General features: G+C 32.9%; 1 protein-coding gene across 3 annotated transcripts in view; it reads left to right on the top strand.

Moving 5' to 3' along the window:
- LOC130893138 (UDP-sugar transporter UST74c) overlaps positions 1–11,325 on the top strand; it is a 71,280-nt gene extending 59,955 nt beyond the window's left edge. For 2 of the 3 annotated variants that reach the window (XM_057798983.1, XM_057798982.1), the window contains exons 3-6: positions 994–1,146; positions 1,912–2,097; positions 2,485–2,652; positions 10,991–11,325. In XM_057798983.1, the coding sequence (XP_057654966.1) occupies positions 994–1,146; positions 1,912–2,097; positions 2,485–2,652; positions 10,991–11,268 (785 nt within the window). In that variant the 3' untranslated portion in view covers positions 11,269–11,325. The remainder of the gene's footprint in view (positions 1–993; positions 1,147–1,911; positions 2,098–2,484; positions 2,653–10,990) is intronic. The other variant, XM_057798984.1, reaches the window with a different exon arrangement.
- Positions 11,326–17,532: the final 6,207 nt, after the last annotated feature.

Below are 17,532 nucleotides of genomic sequence, written 5' to 3' on the forward strand. Positions count from 1 at the left end.
CCCACAAACCTAGAAGAAAATGAGATAGATAAGAGAATTCTGAAAGGAAATCACTATCAAATATACAGAGAGAAGAAACCTCTTGAGGGGTCTTAAACTCAGAGCTTATGGATATATATCCAAACATGGATAATAAGATTTAAGCATAAGATTGTAGAAGAAAGAAGAAGGAAGCACCCAAAAAAACGAGTTGAGTGGGATATAGTTGAAGTAGGAACGATCCTGTGGAGAGAAGTAGGGAAGATCCGAGGAAATGGAGAAGAACAATGAAAATGATTGAAGCCAAGAGTCTAGAAGCTCTCTATATGTATAGCTATGAATCGTATTTGTCCATTATTTTCTATTTCATTCGTAAATTCTATATATGAACATTTCGAACTGAGTTTTAGGATGAAATCTTCTACATTTAGTTTTTTCGCCTCAAAGAAAAGTAAAATATCATCCACATATCCTGGACAAATACTTGACTAATCTTCTTCTCAAAGTTATTCATTAATAGTTTAGCCGAAATGTTAAATTCATTTTTGTATTAGAAATTATTTTGGTCCATAAATTTTTTCGTTAATCGAAGAAACTTACAGCAAATGCGATCAAAATTGTTTTCATCTTTAATTTCTTCATTTTCTACTTTAATAATAAATCCCACACTCATCGATATCCAACTGTAAAGATCGTTGGTACAAATTGTTGGAACAAAATGTCTCTGATATTGTTGGGTTACAACACATAACTTATACTTAAGTGGACCGGGGCAAAGTTGTTGTAATTTTTCAGTGTCAATATTTGTTAAAATGCGCTTCAAACAATTTAATTGTGAGGATTGGTTCCATGGTATTTTAAATAGTGTGCTCAGTGTGAAAATTACTTTGGGTCAGAGCGGTGAATTATATCTTTCCATATTTCCAAATGAAATCTGATTAAAAATAACTGTAAACTTCTTATTTCACTTCTTTACAAATGCTGTTTATTCTAATCCTGTATTTCTATTTACAGACGTTGTTTCGAAATTCAATTTTATCCTGCCTGAACAAACACTTCGATCATCTGAAGATTTGATGGTGTCGACGGTGACGATTGATGCAGATGGAGATTTAAATGTACCTAGAAAGAAATCCCGACCATCGACAGTACAATATATAGAAATCGGTACAATTTTTTATTCTCCATATCCAATTTGAAAATAATTTCCAATTTCAGTTGTATAGAAAAACGATTTATGATTAGAAAATATCATAAGGTGTTTGGCTCGACATTTTATAAAATATATTAGTAAAACCGGGATAACGATTATTGTAAGACGGGACACAACGGCACATGAACCATAAATAACCGAAACTAATTTTTTACATATTTCGAACTGAATTTTACAAATTCATATTCTGAACTCTCCTTTTCTTCAATTCAGACTTTCCAGGCCTGCTATTGTGCGTCGCAAAATCGTGCGTGGATCAGTACATTTAAATTCAATCATCTGCTCTGTGCTGGCAAATAATAGATTTTGAAATACAGAGTGGTGCAATAAAACGTGCATTTATTAAGTATAGGCTAAAAAAATAAAAACATAAGGTATTGTTGAAATAAAAAAATGTCTCAATTATATATATTATAGCAACGCAGAATACTTTTTGTGTTGTGTTGAACTTTCTTTATTCGAAATAATGGAGCTGCGTAACTTTAGGGACAAAGCCTTTTCTTCGTCAATAAATAGAAACCGTCAGACCAAAATAAATGATATTGCGATTAATAAGTTGACTCCTAACCTATTTTGTGATTTAATAAGCATAAATAATTTTTTTCGAAAGAAGCTTGCATTTCATTTTTAACGATCGAATAGTCCCAACGGGAGTTGTTGTTTTGGTAGTTTGGATTATCAAGTCTCTACTGTCTATGCTATTCTTATATATTTTTTAGAACACAAAAGTAGTACAATTCTTGATTTAGTTGGATTGCAAGTATGGAGAGGTGCACTGTTACTAGCGGATTGGATGATATACAATTATAAAAACATTCCTGAAGGTTCCATTATCTTAGAATTAGGTTCGGGCGTTGGATTTACTAGTATTATAACTTCAATGTTTTTCCCCGTTATTTGTACAGGTGAGCTCTTCAAATAATTTTAATTCATTTCAGTAGGTTATATAGGGAACGTGAAGATCATATAGAGAACAAAACAGGAAAATCCGTGAGAAAATTGACTATAAATTAGTCTAAAAGAAAGGTCATATATATATGGCGCCCAATTACTTGAGTTATGATTAAGTCTTAATAAAAAATATGATCATTTATTCATTTAATAACAAAGTAAAGAGGTGATATAAGCCTTCAATTTATTTCCATAAAATTACTATATTGTTAGCAATGCACGTATTCCAAAGTTGGTTAGTTTTTTAGATTGTACTTTCTTGATATTTTGTGTATACCTACCTGAAATCAGTTACTTGCTTGTTTACGAACTACGAACGTCATTTGCGAGTTTTTTTGCAGATATTGACAAAGGGAATATTCTTAAAGTGATTGAAAGCAACGTGAAAAGAAACAAGCATCTTGTAAGGCATCCTGTGAAGGTGTTAGAATTGGATTTTATTTCAAATGAAATTCCTCGAGATATTATGGAACACCTGCCGAATATTCCCGTGATTATTGCAGCAGACAGTAAGTAGACAACACGTGATAGACTTTTATGATTACAATAATTTAGACTATCAGTAAACGGTTTAGAAAGTAGCGTTTCATTACATGCATAAAATTATTTACAGGTATTGACTGATAGAAATAGTGACGCACAAATTTTATTTCAAGTGTAGAAGTGAAAATATTATATTTATTCACTTACCAACTAACGAACACAAATTTTAAATGGTTTGGTCAATATCTAAGACTATTTCGTACTCGTTACATCATGAAAGCTGCATCCTTGTAGCAAATATTTTTTTAAAGAAAACACTCATTTTTTTTAAGTCTGGAAACAGAAAATATAATGCATGAGGTAGCAATAACGAATGTGTGAGCATTGTCTTGACGAAACAACACTTTCTTTCTTTTGCTTGATTTCTTCGCTCAAACGTTGCAATACGTTCGCATAATACTCGCCGTTGATAGTTTTTCCTTTTTCAAGACAATCAATTAAAATTATCCTATGCGCATCTCTAAAAACCGACGCCATGACCTTGCCTGCAGATGAAACGGTCTTTGTTTTTTTGGAGCCTGTTCTCGCTTTTCAGTCCTTGTTTAGATCGTTATTTAGTTTCGAGTGAAGTGATGGACCCAGGTTTCATCCATGGTTATGGAACTGCGTAAAAATTAGTCTTCATATCTGTGAAACACTTGATGGAAACATCTTCACGACGCTGTTTTTGCTCCATTCTGAACAGCCGCGGCACCTATTTTAGGCACAGCTTTCTCATGTCCAAATTTTCAGTTAATATGCGATGTACCGCAATTTTCAAAACGCCTACTTTGTCTGCTAGCTCGCGCACTTCTAGTCGACGATCATCCAGTATCGTTTTGTAGATTTTTCTTTCAGCATTTCTAGTGTCGTCATATCATTTGTCGACCACTGCGATGCTGGTCTTCGCAAGTTGTACTGCGTATGCGTTGCTCATGATTATTGACAAATTTGGCTTTAATTGGCTACTACAGTACCAGGGTGTATCAACGATGCTTGTTAATACAGTATTGTGGAAACTTTCTATCACTTGAATGTTTCTTTACTGGCACAGCCTCAAAGCTGTATGCTATATGTTCATACCGGCTTCGATAACTGATTATAGAGAAGCAGTTTGTCGTGTGTGGACAATTTGAGGTTTCTTCCTTGAAGCCAGTACATTTTTTCATATTTTATTTCAAATTTTCAGTGTTTTGTTTTTAACGTGGACTTTCCAGCGAAGTCTAGCGTCAAGTGTCATCTGAAAATACTATACATTTTTAGTATAATGAATTTGTGCATTGTTTATTGTTACTAGAATATTTTGGTTTCGTTTGTTAACAAAGTTAACATGAACAGATTTTTCTTTTAGTTGTAATTTCCCATAAGCTTGGTCATGATTTTTTCTCATGATCAAAATATTAGTATAATCAGCAAACGTTGCAGTTGTATTCGAGATTTGGTATATCACTGGTGAATATTAAGCAGATACCAGGTCTTGGTACTCTACTCTGTTGTACTCTTGCCTTAATTTCTGTTGGTGACTTTGTCCTGTTTTCTAAAATATCTCTAATATCTTTTTTCATATTTGTTTATCATATACCTAAGATGCTTGGATCGTAATAATTTACTATCAAGTATAATAACCAAGAATGTTCGCGCACACAAAGCTCTGATCTCCGACGTGTGATGTCTATGTTTAGAAAAAAACATATTTAACCATTTTTTGATGGTTATATCAGTTTCTTTAGTTCGCATCACATTTTTCAAAATCTAAACCTAATCAGCGTATGTATTCTGGATGGAGTATATACAGATATCATCTGCAAACTGTATGCATCTTGTATTTGAAAACCGTGTTTGTGAATCGACAGAATATATATTAAATGATAAATGACTCAATAAAGATCTCCGAGGCAATCTGTGAAGAACAATTTTGAGACCGTACAATAATATAATTGTGGAATTAATATCCACACAGTCATAAGCACATTTCATATCAAGAAATAAGCAAACTATATTCTCGCCAACCAAGAAATGGAAAATATCATATCATATGTCGATTGGGGACTCTAGTTTGTTCAGTGATAAGTGAGTAAGTCCGTGCCTGTAAGTCTGTCTGTGAGTACATTACAAAAAGGAAACTATATCTCGTTTAAATAAATGCGATCATCAAGTAATTTAACTTTATGGATAGTTCAAAACAAGAAATCTCTTTGATATATTTTTTTATTTCGTATTTTATTTGGTTGAATTTGCAATCAAATTTTTTCAATAGAGTTTCAATTTAATATCTCTGATAACTGCTGATGTATATAGATTTTTTGAGGATTATATCGAAAAAGGCTATCATTTATAGAAGTCATCTATACCGTTACGGGACAAGTCCTTTTGAATAAAAATATATTGCATTTCTTTGTGTAACTGTCACGCGCACTCTTCCTCTACAAATTCATTTTCACCCCCTTTTCAACGTAGTTTGTATTCTTTATTGGAAAGTCTGGAAACGTAGCATATATTAATTTTGAATTGAAAAATGTACTACAGATATTGAATTTCGTATATTTCCGTTTCTTTCCGTTCGAGTTTCTAATTTATACACAATATATTTCCAATTATTGCTTCTGTGACAATATGAGAAGGTTCCTAAGAATATTCGATTAAGAATAAATCATAGAAACGTAACTAACAGAACAACATACACAGAGAGACACATCAAAAGTAATATCACAATAGTTCCTGTTTGGATGAAGACGATAGAAGTTACGAAGCGTTCTGTACTTCAGGGGATTGTTTAAAATTTTATATGTTTTATTAAATAATCAGGTTTTTAAGTCGATTCGTACCCTGTATTAGTTAATTACCTAAACGCGAAAATCGTTCTTCAAACTAAAACAATGTTTGTGACGTTATTAACTTTAATAAAATTTACTTGGTGGTAGCTTTTCCATCTTACATTTCCCGACGTTGTGAATAAAGCTCATCAATTTGTAGCAATTTTCTTTGTTGTCGACGTTGAAGTGAGAAGTAATTTAGCTATTTTCATTATTAAAGACTCTAAGGTGAATTTTTGTGGTAATAAAGTATCTACAGGGAGTTTCTTAAAAGGTGAACCCTTCTTTACATTAGAGTGAAAACTAAAATCTGAGTACATATCCTGATTCAATCTTTTATAGGCAGAACTATTTTTCATTTTTAGACCAAATAAAATATTGCACATTTTTTAAAATTCAATCTATAGGGTTAATAAATATATTTCATAGAGTTTGCAAAGAACAAAACATCCTTTACATAAAGGTCTGTACTGCAGTTAGCAAATCTGCATTTCACAGATAAATTGAAACCAACAGAATTGTCAATTGTCTTGGCCATCTGGTAACTGAACTAAAACCTTTGGTTTACGTCTTTTCCTTGAACAAAAATTGTCGATCAGATCGTTAGCTACAGACTTCTAAGCCGTATGTGTGACATAAGCTTCATTTTTTTATTATAAGCAATTGTTGTTTTGTAGTAAATATAACAGTTTTATATAAATATACAGTTAAATAAGTGCTAAAATATTTTCAATCACCAGCGGCGACTTTTCCAAGTGATATTGTAATAAGCCAACATTTTATCAAGTCCATCAACTCCGCCCGTGTTGTCATTGTAGTCATATACTGCTTGAGGGAAACCAATATGCTCTTTTTCTCCTTAATTGTTGATACACATGGCCACAATCACACTTTTTTCTCTTCATTTATATACAAAAATGTTACCGGAAGTTGCGTAGTTGGATCCAAATGTTTCTTCCTCTAGTAATTTGGAAAATAAAAAATTAAATGTTGCACAGTAATTAGGTCACTAGATAAGGTCTTATGAAGTGCCTTGCGATCAAGACTGATCCAAAAGAAACTAGTATCGTCTGCAAAAAGACATATTTTACCACTGATGTCTAGATTAACAATGCTGTTGAGGTACAGAAAAAGGAAAATCTGCACATACTATTGGCTTAAAAAAGACATCGTTGTATCAATCCTCATAAACTGATTTCAGTTGGTAAGGTATATCTAGAACCTTGCGAGACAAACTAATTTAAAAAACAATACTTAATGAATTTGGGGAATTATGGGAGATAAAAATTATTTTGGTGACCCGTCCATGTATATACTTTTTTGATTATAACACACCCCGTGTAGAATTCAAGAAGTTGATGAGTTGTCTTTCTTTTTTTGACTAGATAAATAAATTACGCCCACAAACACCTATCTATAATTTGATCGTTTTGTGATAGCGATTGGCAAGACAATTCGATTTTAAGCCGACATCGACAGTTGGAATTAACCAGAGAAAATTCTTTTTTTTGTAGCGGACTCCATAATTAAATAGATTAGTCGTATTTTCAATTCAACTTTATTCCTTCCAGTAAAACTATCTAATATTTTCATTCCGAATGAGATTGGATAAAAGTTACTTAAAGATAAATGAATGACTAATTACTAATTAAAAGTGATTTCAAAAGTAGTTAAACTTTCTGATACCTCCGTATTAATATTTGAATATAAATACTGGAATACACCAAATTAAAGTTTAGAATTATATACAGAATTTGAGATGGATTTAATTTTACAAAATGTCTTAATAGAGAATATGAGAATTCCAGACTATATATATCTTCCCAACATCAGCTGCTCTCTTCCTTTTATCTGTGGAGTAAGAAATATACAGTGTAACTTAGTTAAGATGACGATACTTTATCTAATAACTGAAATTCAAAATGTTTTATACAGCCTGCCAGTAAGAATTAAGTTTTTAGGGCTTATTTCTGTAATAAAAGAAACACCTTTTAATTTTAGTTTTTTTTTTTATAAATTAAGCAAATAACAAAGTATAAATTTACGTTTATGAATTCCGTAAATTCTGAAAATTGCGCTGCAATCTAAATTTTCTCCAACAAATTTTGACTCATTATTTATTGTATGGAACTGTAGGAAAATGCGAAATCTAAATGATAGGATTACACATATCATTGGAATCTTATTTTTTGAGGATAATCTATCTTCGAAATTTTCTTCGTTAATTGTGGTACTCTTCCATCTACCATGGCGCTTAGTGTAATCATAGCTGGTCCTACTTCTGATAACAGCCAACGTTAGTAGTAAACAATGTCTAAGTATACTTTTCGAGATTATTAAAACCTAAATATTTTACAATAAGGAATTCTTCTGAATGCGTTTTTGCAACAGGTGCTTCAGTATAACTGCTATGTCTGTAGGTTAAAAATAGTATTTTTGTAGCCTCGAAGAAATATCGTGTTGTAGTACAAGTTTAAAACTCGTCGTCGTAAACTAATGCGAAAGATATTTTTGTTTAATTTTCCTTTACTTTACCTTCAATACAATCTGTGATAATTACAAATATCAATTCTCTCATTTGCCATTGAAGTCTTCTTTATTATCGAATATTTAACTATAGAGAGCTCGGGGAATATTTTTTGGATATATCATCAAAGTACCACAACAACACAATATCTTTAATGTTTTCTTCAACATTTTCTGACATCCACTTTAAAAAAATGCTCATATTAGTTATCGTACGTGTTTCTGGATTTTGCGTTGCTTTTTATGCCGGGAAAATCAAAAGCATGTTCCATTTTCCATTAATGACTTTAACACATTTATAATTTTAATACTAGTAACGAAAATGCAAACAACGATAATGTACATCCAATTAAATTGGAAAAAAACATAAAAATCTTGCGAGCACATTCAGATGTAATTCCTATTCCTGCCTCTATATTTCTCATTGCAGCGTTGTACGTCACTTTCAATTGTGAGGAATGTAATTGTTGGTCTTTTTGTATGACAGAATCAGGCACGTACCATGTAGCATTTTGAATGTCTATAACTATTATCCATTTGCCTAAACGGATTTATGTGCTAAAATTGTACTTGATAATAAATAGCAGCTGTGATTTTTCCCGACAATTCTCTTGAATCGTAAGTCCCAGTTGTTTTCTTTTGTTGACTATCTGTGTTAGTTTTTGTCTAAATATGTGAAATTATCATTAAATCAACAAACTAACTTACAAATCCCGCAAATATTTATTAACGAAGTTGTTTCAAATTTACGACACTCATTTCTTTCAACGTGACAGCTGCTCTGCTTATTCAAAGGACTTCTAACTGATTATATAATCAATTTGATGGAGTGAGATATGTTGCCTGCTATATCACCAAACAATAATGGATTTTTTATATGGAAGTAATAGAAAAAATAGTTTGCCAATAACATATTCCAAATGATTATATTTACAGGTCTGACCATAATTTTTATTTTATCAGCAGACATGTGTAGAAATGGTGTAAACTAGTGTTTGTTCTATCAACTGTTATAGTTACCAAGTTTGGAATAAAATCATTTCGGGAAAGTATATTCTTACTTTTTGAAATCCTTCTCGCCAGGTTCCGTTAATTATTAGAGAACAAATAGAGGCAATCAATGTTGAAAAACGCCCTGATACAGGACGATGATTAGTGTAGCCTAACGTTTGATCCGAGATTACTTACTAATTTTTTTAATTAGCTTCAATTAGTGTTTCACCAGTAATAATCAGCTTATTGTTAATTCTTTTCTTTATAACAAAAAGTGAAATTTATTTGCTATATGAAATAGCGTTTACTGTACAAAAAATTGGTTTTATATCTTACAAAAGCGTTTAAAAAATAATGACTCGTATTATGCAGTACCGTAAATAGCCTTTTCTACTCTACCTAGAGCAATGTAGGACAGTCCTACCTCATTTCATTTAGGGCGATAAAGTAAAGCACAAGGACCTTGGTGTTGGTGGACCAATTATCTAATATTTTGGAAAGAAAATCTATTTTTTAAAAACTAGAACTAATGTGAGCAAATAAGCAGACGAGTTATTTAAGTGGACTCTTCCCTCTTGTACCACCCACTGTGTATCACTTGCTAAAACTCAAACGCAATGTCACTAGTCCAAATGCGTTGCCCGCCCTGATGCTTAAGATTTAATTTTTGGGCTACTTTGGTCTTCATACATCTATCATAAAATAACACCTTGCACTACTTGTTATAGTAGTTTTAAATAAGGAAGGTTGCATAATATAAATCGCGTTTAAGTATGGATTGGTGAAAAAACGTTTATTCGAAAATATTTGCAAAGATTATTTACAACTGCACAATACACAAATGAATGAGATCAGATAGTGAAGATTTATTAACATTAGAAAGGCCGGCGAAAATGCCATGCCGCGATGTTTTGTTTAATTTAATAGACGTTTTCGATGATGACCATACTGGGGTGAGAGTAAACCGAAAAAATAATAGTCTTGCCTTGTCTGGCCATTCTTGAGCCCTCCAGAGTCTACTTCCTGTGCCAGGGCACCGCTGGTACTGTCCTATTTACGGAGTATGGTATTATGCAAATTTTTTCTCATGGTGGCAATAAAATTTACCTTTTACATGCTAGCACAAAGCTTATATCATTTTACAATCTCATCCAAGGTATAGATACTGACCATTGATGAGCTACGTTGAATTTTTTCTGTATCTGAAAAATAATGACAAAAAAGTTGAAAAGTGCTTTTTCATCGAATGATCACCAATCGATTTAGTCTTAGCGTACGAAGAAAATTTTCATAACGCCAAAGCAGATAGAGTAGATGCTATTTTTTAGACATGTTATACATGGTTATAGCGCGCTAATTGAAGATGACACCTCTTGTTTTTAACATATTCTTCTTTTTCGACTGGAGTTGTTATAATGGTAGTTTGTACAATTTACCGGGGCTTTTTTCTTCTCTCACGTAATTTTGGAACTAAATTGACACAACAAACACGTGAATTGACATTCGTGGTACTCATTTCGGAAACAGTTTTTTCATGTTCAGTTCAGCAATGAGTTTATGTTGTTATATCTTAAAGTATTTGTCTAGTACTCACACGTCGATTTTTCAGCAGCAAATCAACTACTTTCTCAACATTTTCGTGTGTTATTTGTTATTCTCAGGACAAGTTTTTTTTCGATTAATTGTTTCTATAAAAATACTTGGAAATATTATTGTTCAAGACAATAAATATAGTAAAAGAAAATGAGAAAAAATAAATTAAGCTCTTGATATCTCTAATACAAAGGAAAAAATGGCTCCTTTATTAAATCTTAAATGTATGACTGCATGAAAATTCAAAAATAAATTTCTTCTGAATTCTAGAAAATAGATATATGGAGGATTTTTCTCTTGATATGTGACATACTGTATACTGATATATTCTCAAATATTGTGCGAACATAAACTCGAATTCAATTTATAAAAGCTCAATTGAATTAATGTTTTTTTGCAGCTATATACGATGACAGCATCACTGACGCATTTATCAAGACCATTTGTCGTTTTTTACAGAACTCGTCGGATAACACAAGTATTTTTGTGGCGCTGGAAAAACGATACGTTTTCACAATATCAGATTGCGATACGACCGCACCATGCTTCGATTACTTTCTGGAAAGCCTGAAAAAGTTGACAGATGTCAAATATGAGGAAGTTCCATTGACTTTTCCTAAATACTTTGAATACGACAGAGTGAAAGAACTGGTTTTATGGAAAGTGACATCTTCGTAGTTTTTCAATAATATTATGTTTCCAATAGTGTCTTATTTTAATAAAAATTCTATGGAATTAGTGTAATTTATTTTCTATTCAGGATACTTTTAATTGGTAAAATGTTTACTCAACAATTTATTGCGAAAAATAGGACAGGTTGGTATGGATATACGAGGGCTGATCAGTGTTCCGCTTCTGACTCGCTTACAAAGGTTAACACATTATTCAGAGCGTTTACCACGTTCTTTAAGTTTTATGAATAACTAGTAGTCGCTGAAGCCTAAATCTGGATAATATAGCGGGTGCTCAACAAATTCGAAGCCTGTTTGTCTTATTTCTTTGTGATAATCATTGTTACTTGTTCATATTTTCATCAATTTTCAGTAAAATAGATATAGAGTGTATCCAATAGCTTTGCCAACAGATTGTTGTGGAATAAATCCAGTTTTCATGATTATAAAAGTGATTTTTTCCATTTATAGTTAGAAATGGACGAAAAAATTCTGTTTTTCTCCATATACAGCTTCAAACACCGCTCCGAATCATCAATTCGTTTTGGTTCCTTTGTGAAGGAAGTCGGCACCTATTTGAAAGAAACTTCATATTTAAATGCTCACGTAAAATGGTGTAAATATGTATTTCCATTTCATATATTAGGGATGTCTACTTTCTTGTGTAACGACTTTTTGGAACACCATGATGAAATCTACATACCAGTCAATCAGAATTTTTTACTTTCATAATTCTCCACTCAAAGTCTATGTTTTAACGATATTTTCTCTGATATAAAATAAAAGCGTGGATTTCTTTTTTTTAATGTAAAAAGTTTGGAGAAGTTTAAAAATTTCAGGGAATGAGTTCAAAACTTGTCAGCTGTCTTTTGAGAAGTGCTACTTGGCGGAAAAAAATGAAAATGCCTTTTTAGTGAATCACTATCAGTCAGATCATATGGTAGCCCTCTGTTATATCCACAACAGCAGATCTGTAACTGTGTGCGTTATCCTAATGGATGTGAAAACTTTGGTGACTATATCTTGGGGTAAATTTAATAAATATCAGTAAATATCATGAGCTACCCTTTTTATTTAAAATTTCTCAACATAAAACTAGCAAGAATAGGATGTGTGAGATTCATGAGCTGAAATTGAACAAAGAAATAAAAAATACTTTTCCAACAAAGTAAATAACACATTGAGTCAACAAAAGTAAGTTCATTGATAATAAATTTATTATGAAAAATATTAAAAATCTAATTTATAACATTCCCGTGTCACATTGTTTACAAAATGTTTTTCGATACGGCTTGACCGACTATTATCAAATTTTTGGTGTATATTCATTTGGACTGATAATTTAACGTAAACTTCTTTCCATGCCTGTAAGTGATACCCACCCCACCCCAAAATGTTTTTTCATTATTTAGACTGAATTTTTTATTCTAATTTCTTCAAGATTGGGAATTAGAATTGATATAACACCCCTCATTTTCACCCTTCTAACGTAAAACATTCCTGAAATACGGTTCATGACAATCGATTAAAAACATGTGCTCAAACGTGTTTGTCAACTTGGCCTTCCTTTTCTTATGAATTGGCCTTGCTTAAAAAGTTGCTTGCGGTTTGTGTTGAAGTGAGAATGGAAATTGGGCTTTCATGGAAAATTGGAAGCCGACCTCATTCTTTAATCGACCAATACAAAGTTTAGGAAAATCGAGTTAAAATTTTAGACTGAAATTGGTATTGTGTCGATTTGTTCCGAACAGTTTTAACGAAGCAGATAAAGATAAAATTTCATTGAAATTCAATTGGATAAAAACTTATCTATAGATGTGGTGTTGGCTGAATAAATAAAAATTCTCAACATAAAAAGAATTTTGTTGAGACTCTTTGAGAATAGTTATCACACGATTTTTGTGACAGTTCAAACAATGTTTTTTTAAAAAGCTAGTATGCTCCAAAAAGTAGAAAAAGTCCATATACGTAGAATATCTCCTGACAAGTTTTGTCATATTTTTGAATATTTAATGGTGAACTTTCAAGCCATAACATTTTTGGAAAATGTAAAAAAGGCTTATTCCATATATTTTGCTGTTGTATTTGGCAACCAAAACAAATAATGGGCTCACTATATTTGCTGCCATAAGACCGGTTCCTCACAATGCAGATTTACTTTGACCGAAGGCAATTCCGGATTGTAAAGATATTGCTTTGGAAATAAATGAAGAAATCCTGGAAGCACCGAGAAACAGTTTACATTCACGCTTGATTTCAGTTCAAACAAGCCACATTTCATTGTATAAGTGGGATTTGGGGTTGTTCAAGCAATAGTTAGAACTTGAATCTTGTTTTAAAGATATTACAGCTTTAAGAAAAAATTCGGCGTTTCTCACATTTAACATTGAAAATGAAAAAAACATACGAAAATATCTCTTAGGTAAAGCGACCTACAACCGGATTATGTGGTGATTTAAGAGTTATGGTAATTTTAGTGGGTCTTTCAAGAGGGTAACCTAAATATTGACAATTTCTTTATGTGTGGTGTAGACGTGGCGTTAATGAACACTATATCAGGTAAATCTGTCCGGAAAGATCCGAATTTCAACTGAATTATAAGTACCTGAACTAATGAAAAACTTGTTGAAAACTGTGAGTTCCTCAGTTAAGTGAGGCTAACTCAAGGAAGTTGCTAGGCAATATTAACTTCAAAGAACTTAGAGCATCGAATTGATTCGTAAGTGACATGAGAGGATTTTTAGAGAAAAACATGGCTGAATCTGCAGACGGCTAGATAATAACTTCCAGATACCCATAATTCGCTTGGCTACAGAATGTCATTAAAGTTCATTTTGTCCATTTCCATGTATCATTTTTGGAACCAAAATATAAGAACAATAGAAATTCGATACCAAGTACGATGGAATCGAGCCATGATGATTGGTGATGGTGATTACTACTGTTTTTTAGGAGGAATTTAAGACAAAACTGTAATTATTTCTTCATAACGAGACGCTTTTTATGTTTTTAGTTTTGTAGTATTTCAGAAGAAAACTAACAAACTGTATATTTAGCCTACAAAATAGTTTAATGAATGAAAAAAAATCCAAGCTGATTAACCAATAATTAATTCATTCAAGAGAACATTTAAAAAATCATTTCTCGTACTCATGTATGCTTGCCTCTGTTTATTGAATTTGGCGTCCCCCTTATTTATATACTCCTTATTTCCTTCCAACTTTATATGATACTGATTTAAATTTGATCTTTTTACACACTGTAACTAAAATTTTTGTCCATTTCTGGAGTGTGCAGCCATTTTCTTAACAAAATCACACAATTAGACAAATTTGGGTTATATTATCAGATCTTATATCCAGGATCAAAGATCACATTTTCAAAATCATTACAGGCTCTGTATTTCATAAATATGGACTATGTCTAAATTAATTTAAGTTTTCGCTCAATCCCCCCATATGACTGTAACCTCTTTTAACAAGATCCTTTATGTAGTCGCATACAGCTTAACAAATACTATGTTTCCATCAGATAGATCACATTCTAGCTGTTGAGGTAGCTATTAATAATTTCAGTGTAGTTTGTATTTACCTCGCCTTTGGATTTTGGAAATGTGAACTCCAGCTTTATGCCTAACCTTTAAACATTCTCATTATGTGAACGCGAAATTGATTTCTATTCATGGTTTAACGGGGGCGTATTCTCTTAAATACGATAGTAGAAAAGGGACGATCGTTCAAATTCACTATTGGTTTATGTATACGAGGGTGGTTTGGCTGAAGGGTATTTTTCAATAAAAAATAACTTTACTGCAAAAACATCTTTTTCAAACTTCTTTCAAAAGAGATTTTTTCAAACTTACCCAAAAAAAAATTTGTGTTTAATACGCATTTGTGTTAAATCATTTTGCGTTAACCTGTTTGTCAAAGTTTGTACACAGAAAATGATTGAAAGGGGCCATATATTCAAAGTTCACCTTGTATATCTTGGATAGGACTCACATACCCGATTCAGGTATAACTTTGGACTTGTCGTCTTCATTAGATATATCTTGCCAGTGGAAAGAGAATCTTAAACCTTCAAAATTCTATGTAATGTGCCTTAAAACAATGATTCGAAGAACTACAAAATCCTTTAGCTTCCTATACAAACCTCCTAGCGATGCCTGCTACAGGCAGTTATTCTCATATCTTGTTGATTAAATGGATTATCTGCAATTGAATCATTCGAAAGAAAATTGTTATCGTTGGTAACTTTAATGTTAATCACGTCATCTGGTTGAATTTGTTTAACAGAATTGATGATAAGGGGTGTAAAGCTGAAGATTTTACCAAACGCCACGGACTTGAGATGGTGACTTTGCTAGTCTCTTGAACCTGTTTCTAATAACAGAGCCTGATCTGAAAAAAGTAAACATACATGCACCACTCGGACCATCAGATCACAAACTAATTACTGCAACGTGTGAATTAGAAATCCAAACTCAGGATCCTCCTAGACCACGTATACATTGGCATTATAGATCGGTCAAGTTGAGGCATCTAAAGTATTTCCTTCTTATGTTTTCTTTAATTTCAATGACTATTCAGAATGTGCAAATGAGATTTCGGAAGTTATCAAGGCAGGTATGGTTTGATTAAAGATAAAACAACCTGCTGAACTATGTCATCAACATTTTTGACAGAGTTTGGGATGCCCATCTTCTAAATAAGTCAATCATACACTTCAGAAAGGTTCAAGATCAACGCTGGTATTCCCCAGGGATTCAAATCCGATCTAAATCTTCGTCAAAGATAACACACTGATGTCATCGTTCAAATCAATACCGATCTTGAAAACATTCTAGAGTGGGGTGGCAGATCCAGGCTGCTGTTTTTACTAGCAATCGAGCTCAGCATTGGGTGCTGCTTGAAATAAAATATTACCACAAATTCGTTTGATGGGGGTTGAGGTTGGAAACAATATGTCCTGGCATAGTCACGCGGCTTATTTAGCGAAGGTAGTTTTAGAAACACTTCTTCAAAACCAAATAGCTATATATGCCGTAACAGTTTCTAATGCTATAAAAGGACCAAATTCGTCCATATTTGGAGTATTACTTCCAAAAATTGGGCTCTGCTTAAGAGCATACCCTGAGGATGCTCGAGTACAGACTCAGAGGCGATCCAGGGTTGACCAGAATCTTAGACAGCGTAGAGGATAGAAGAAAGGTCCCGTGACGTGTCTCTGTTTTACCGATACTACAACGGCAAATTCTCTTTCGAGTTGTTAACATAATTACACCTAGAGCAGTTTTTGCAAGACCCACTCAACTTTGATTTTAGCATCCCATTCTTCACGGAGCGGCGTTTTGAGGTCTAATGTTGTGGCTGGTGCAGGATTTCTGACCCGACCTGTCTGCATTAGAATGAAGTTTTTGTCGATTGAACGACGTGATTCCCTAAAATTTCTTCTATATATCCGTTCGTCGTGAATCTGCCCGTTCCACTGCCAGTTTGAATACAAACCAACTCAGTTTTTGCTTCCATTCAAATGCTTACTCAAACCATCCAGAAACCTCCTTCAAAAGCTACATTTTCTCCTATACAACACTGCGCAAATTATTTTCCAGGTCTTGTGTAGACTCGTTTTCTTTTATCACTACCATACGGACACACTCTGTTTTTTTCTGATTAGAGAACGGAGTCTATTGATCGTCAATCCAATTAACGTATTCTCTGTCATATCGTAGATGTGCTAGTCGGTGGGCAGGTTTAGTTTGGAACTAGTAGCTGTCTCAAGGCTAGTTACCTAATGTTTTCTTCTGATTGTTCAGCAACTCACAACCAATCCTCGCGTTTTTCTGAGCCAGTGATTTGCCACTACAGGCTTGTCGCCTAAGTCAAATTTTTGGCTTACGAGTGTATTTATCTTCAATTTGTACAAAGAAAATAATTGTCCTGTATATTCATGGAACTTAATCTATTTATAGAGTGCTTTTTATACTCAATATGCACCACGCTCTTTTTCTAAATCTTCGTATACTTATTTCAGTTCCGCGAGGCCTTGTACATTTTATTTGGCATCATTTCTCTGGCCACACGATGCTTCCACAAGTTCCATAACTCAGCTCTACTTATTTTGGTCATAATTTTCTCAAACTATTCAAATGTAGTGTTTCCTAAGCATTCTAAAATATTGTAGTAAAAGCTTCATCCCTCCGTTTTAAGACACAAAGTTCCTATAAACCTGTGTGGTCAGTCTTATGAGACACAGGATGTCGTATTGTTAA

The sequence above is a fragment of the Diorhabda carinulata genome, chromosome 4 (assembly GCF_026250575.1).
Source record: "Diorhabda carinulata isolate Delta chromosome 4, icDioCari1.1, whole genome shotgun sequence".
NCBI classification, from domain to species: domain Eukaryota; kingdom Metazoa; phylum Arthropoda; class Insecta; order Coleoptera; family Chrysomelidae; genus Diorhabda; species Diorhabda carinulata.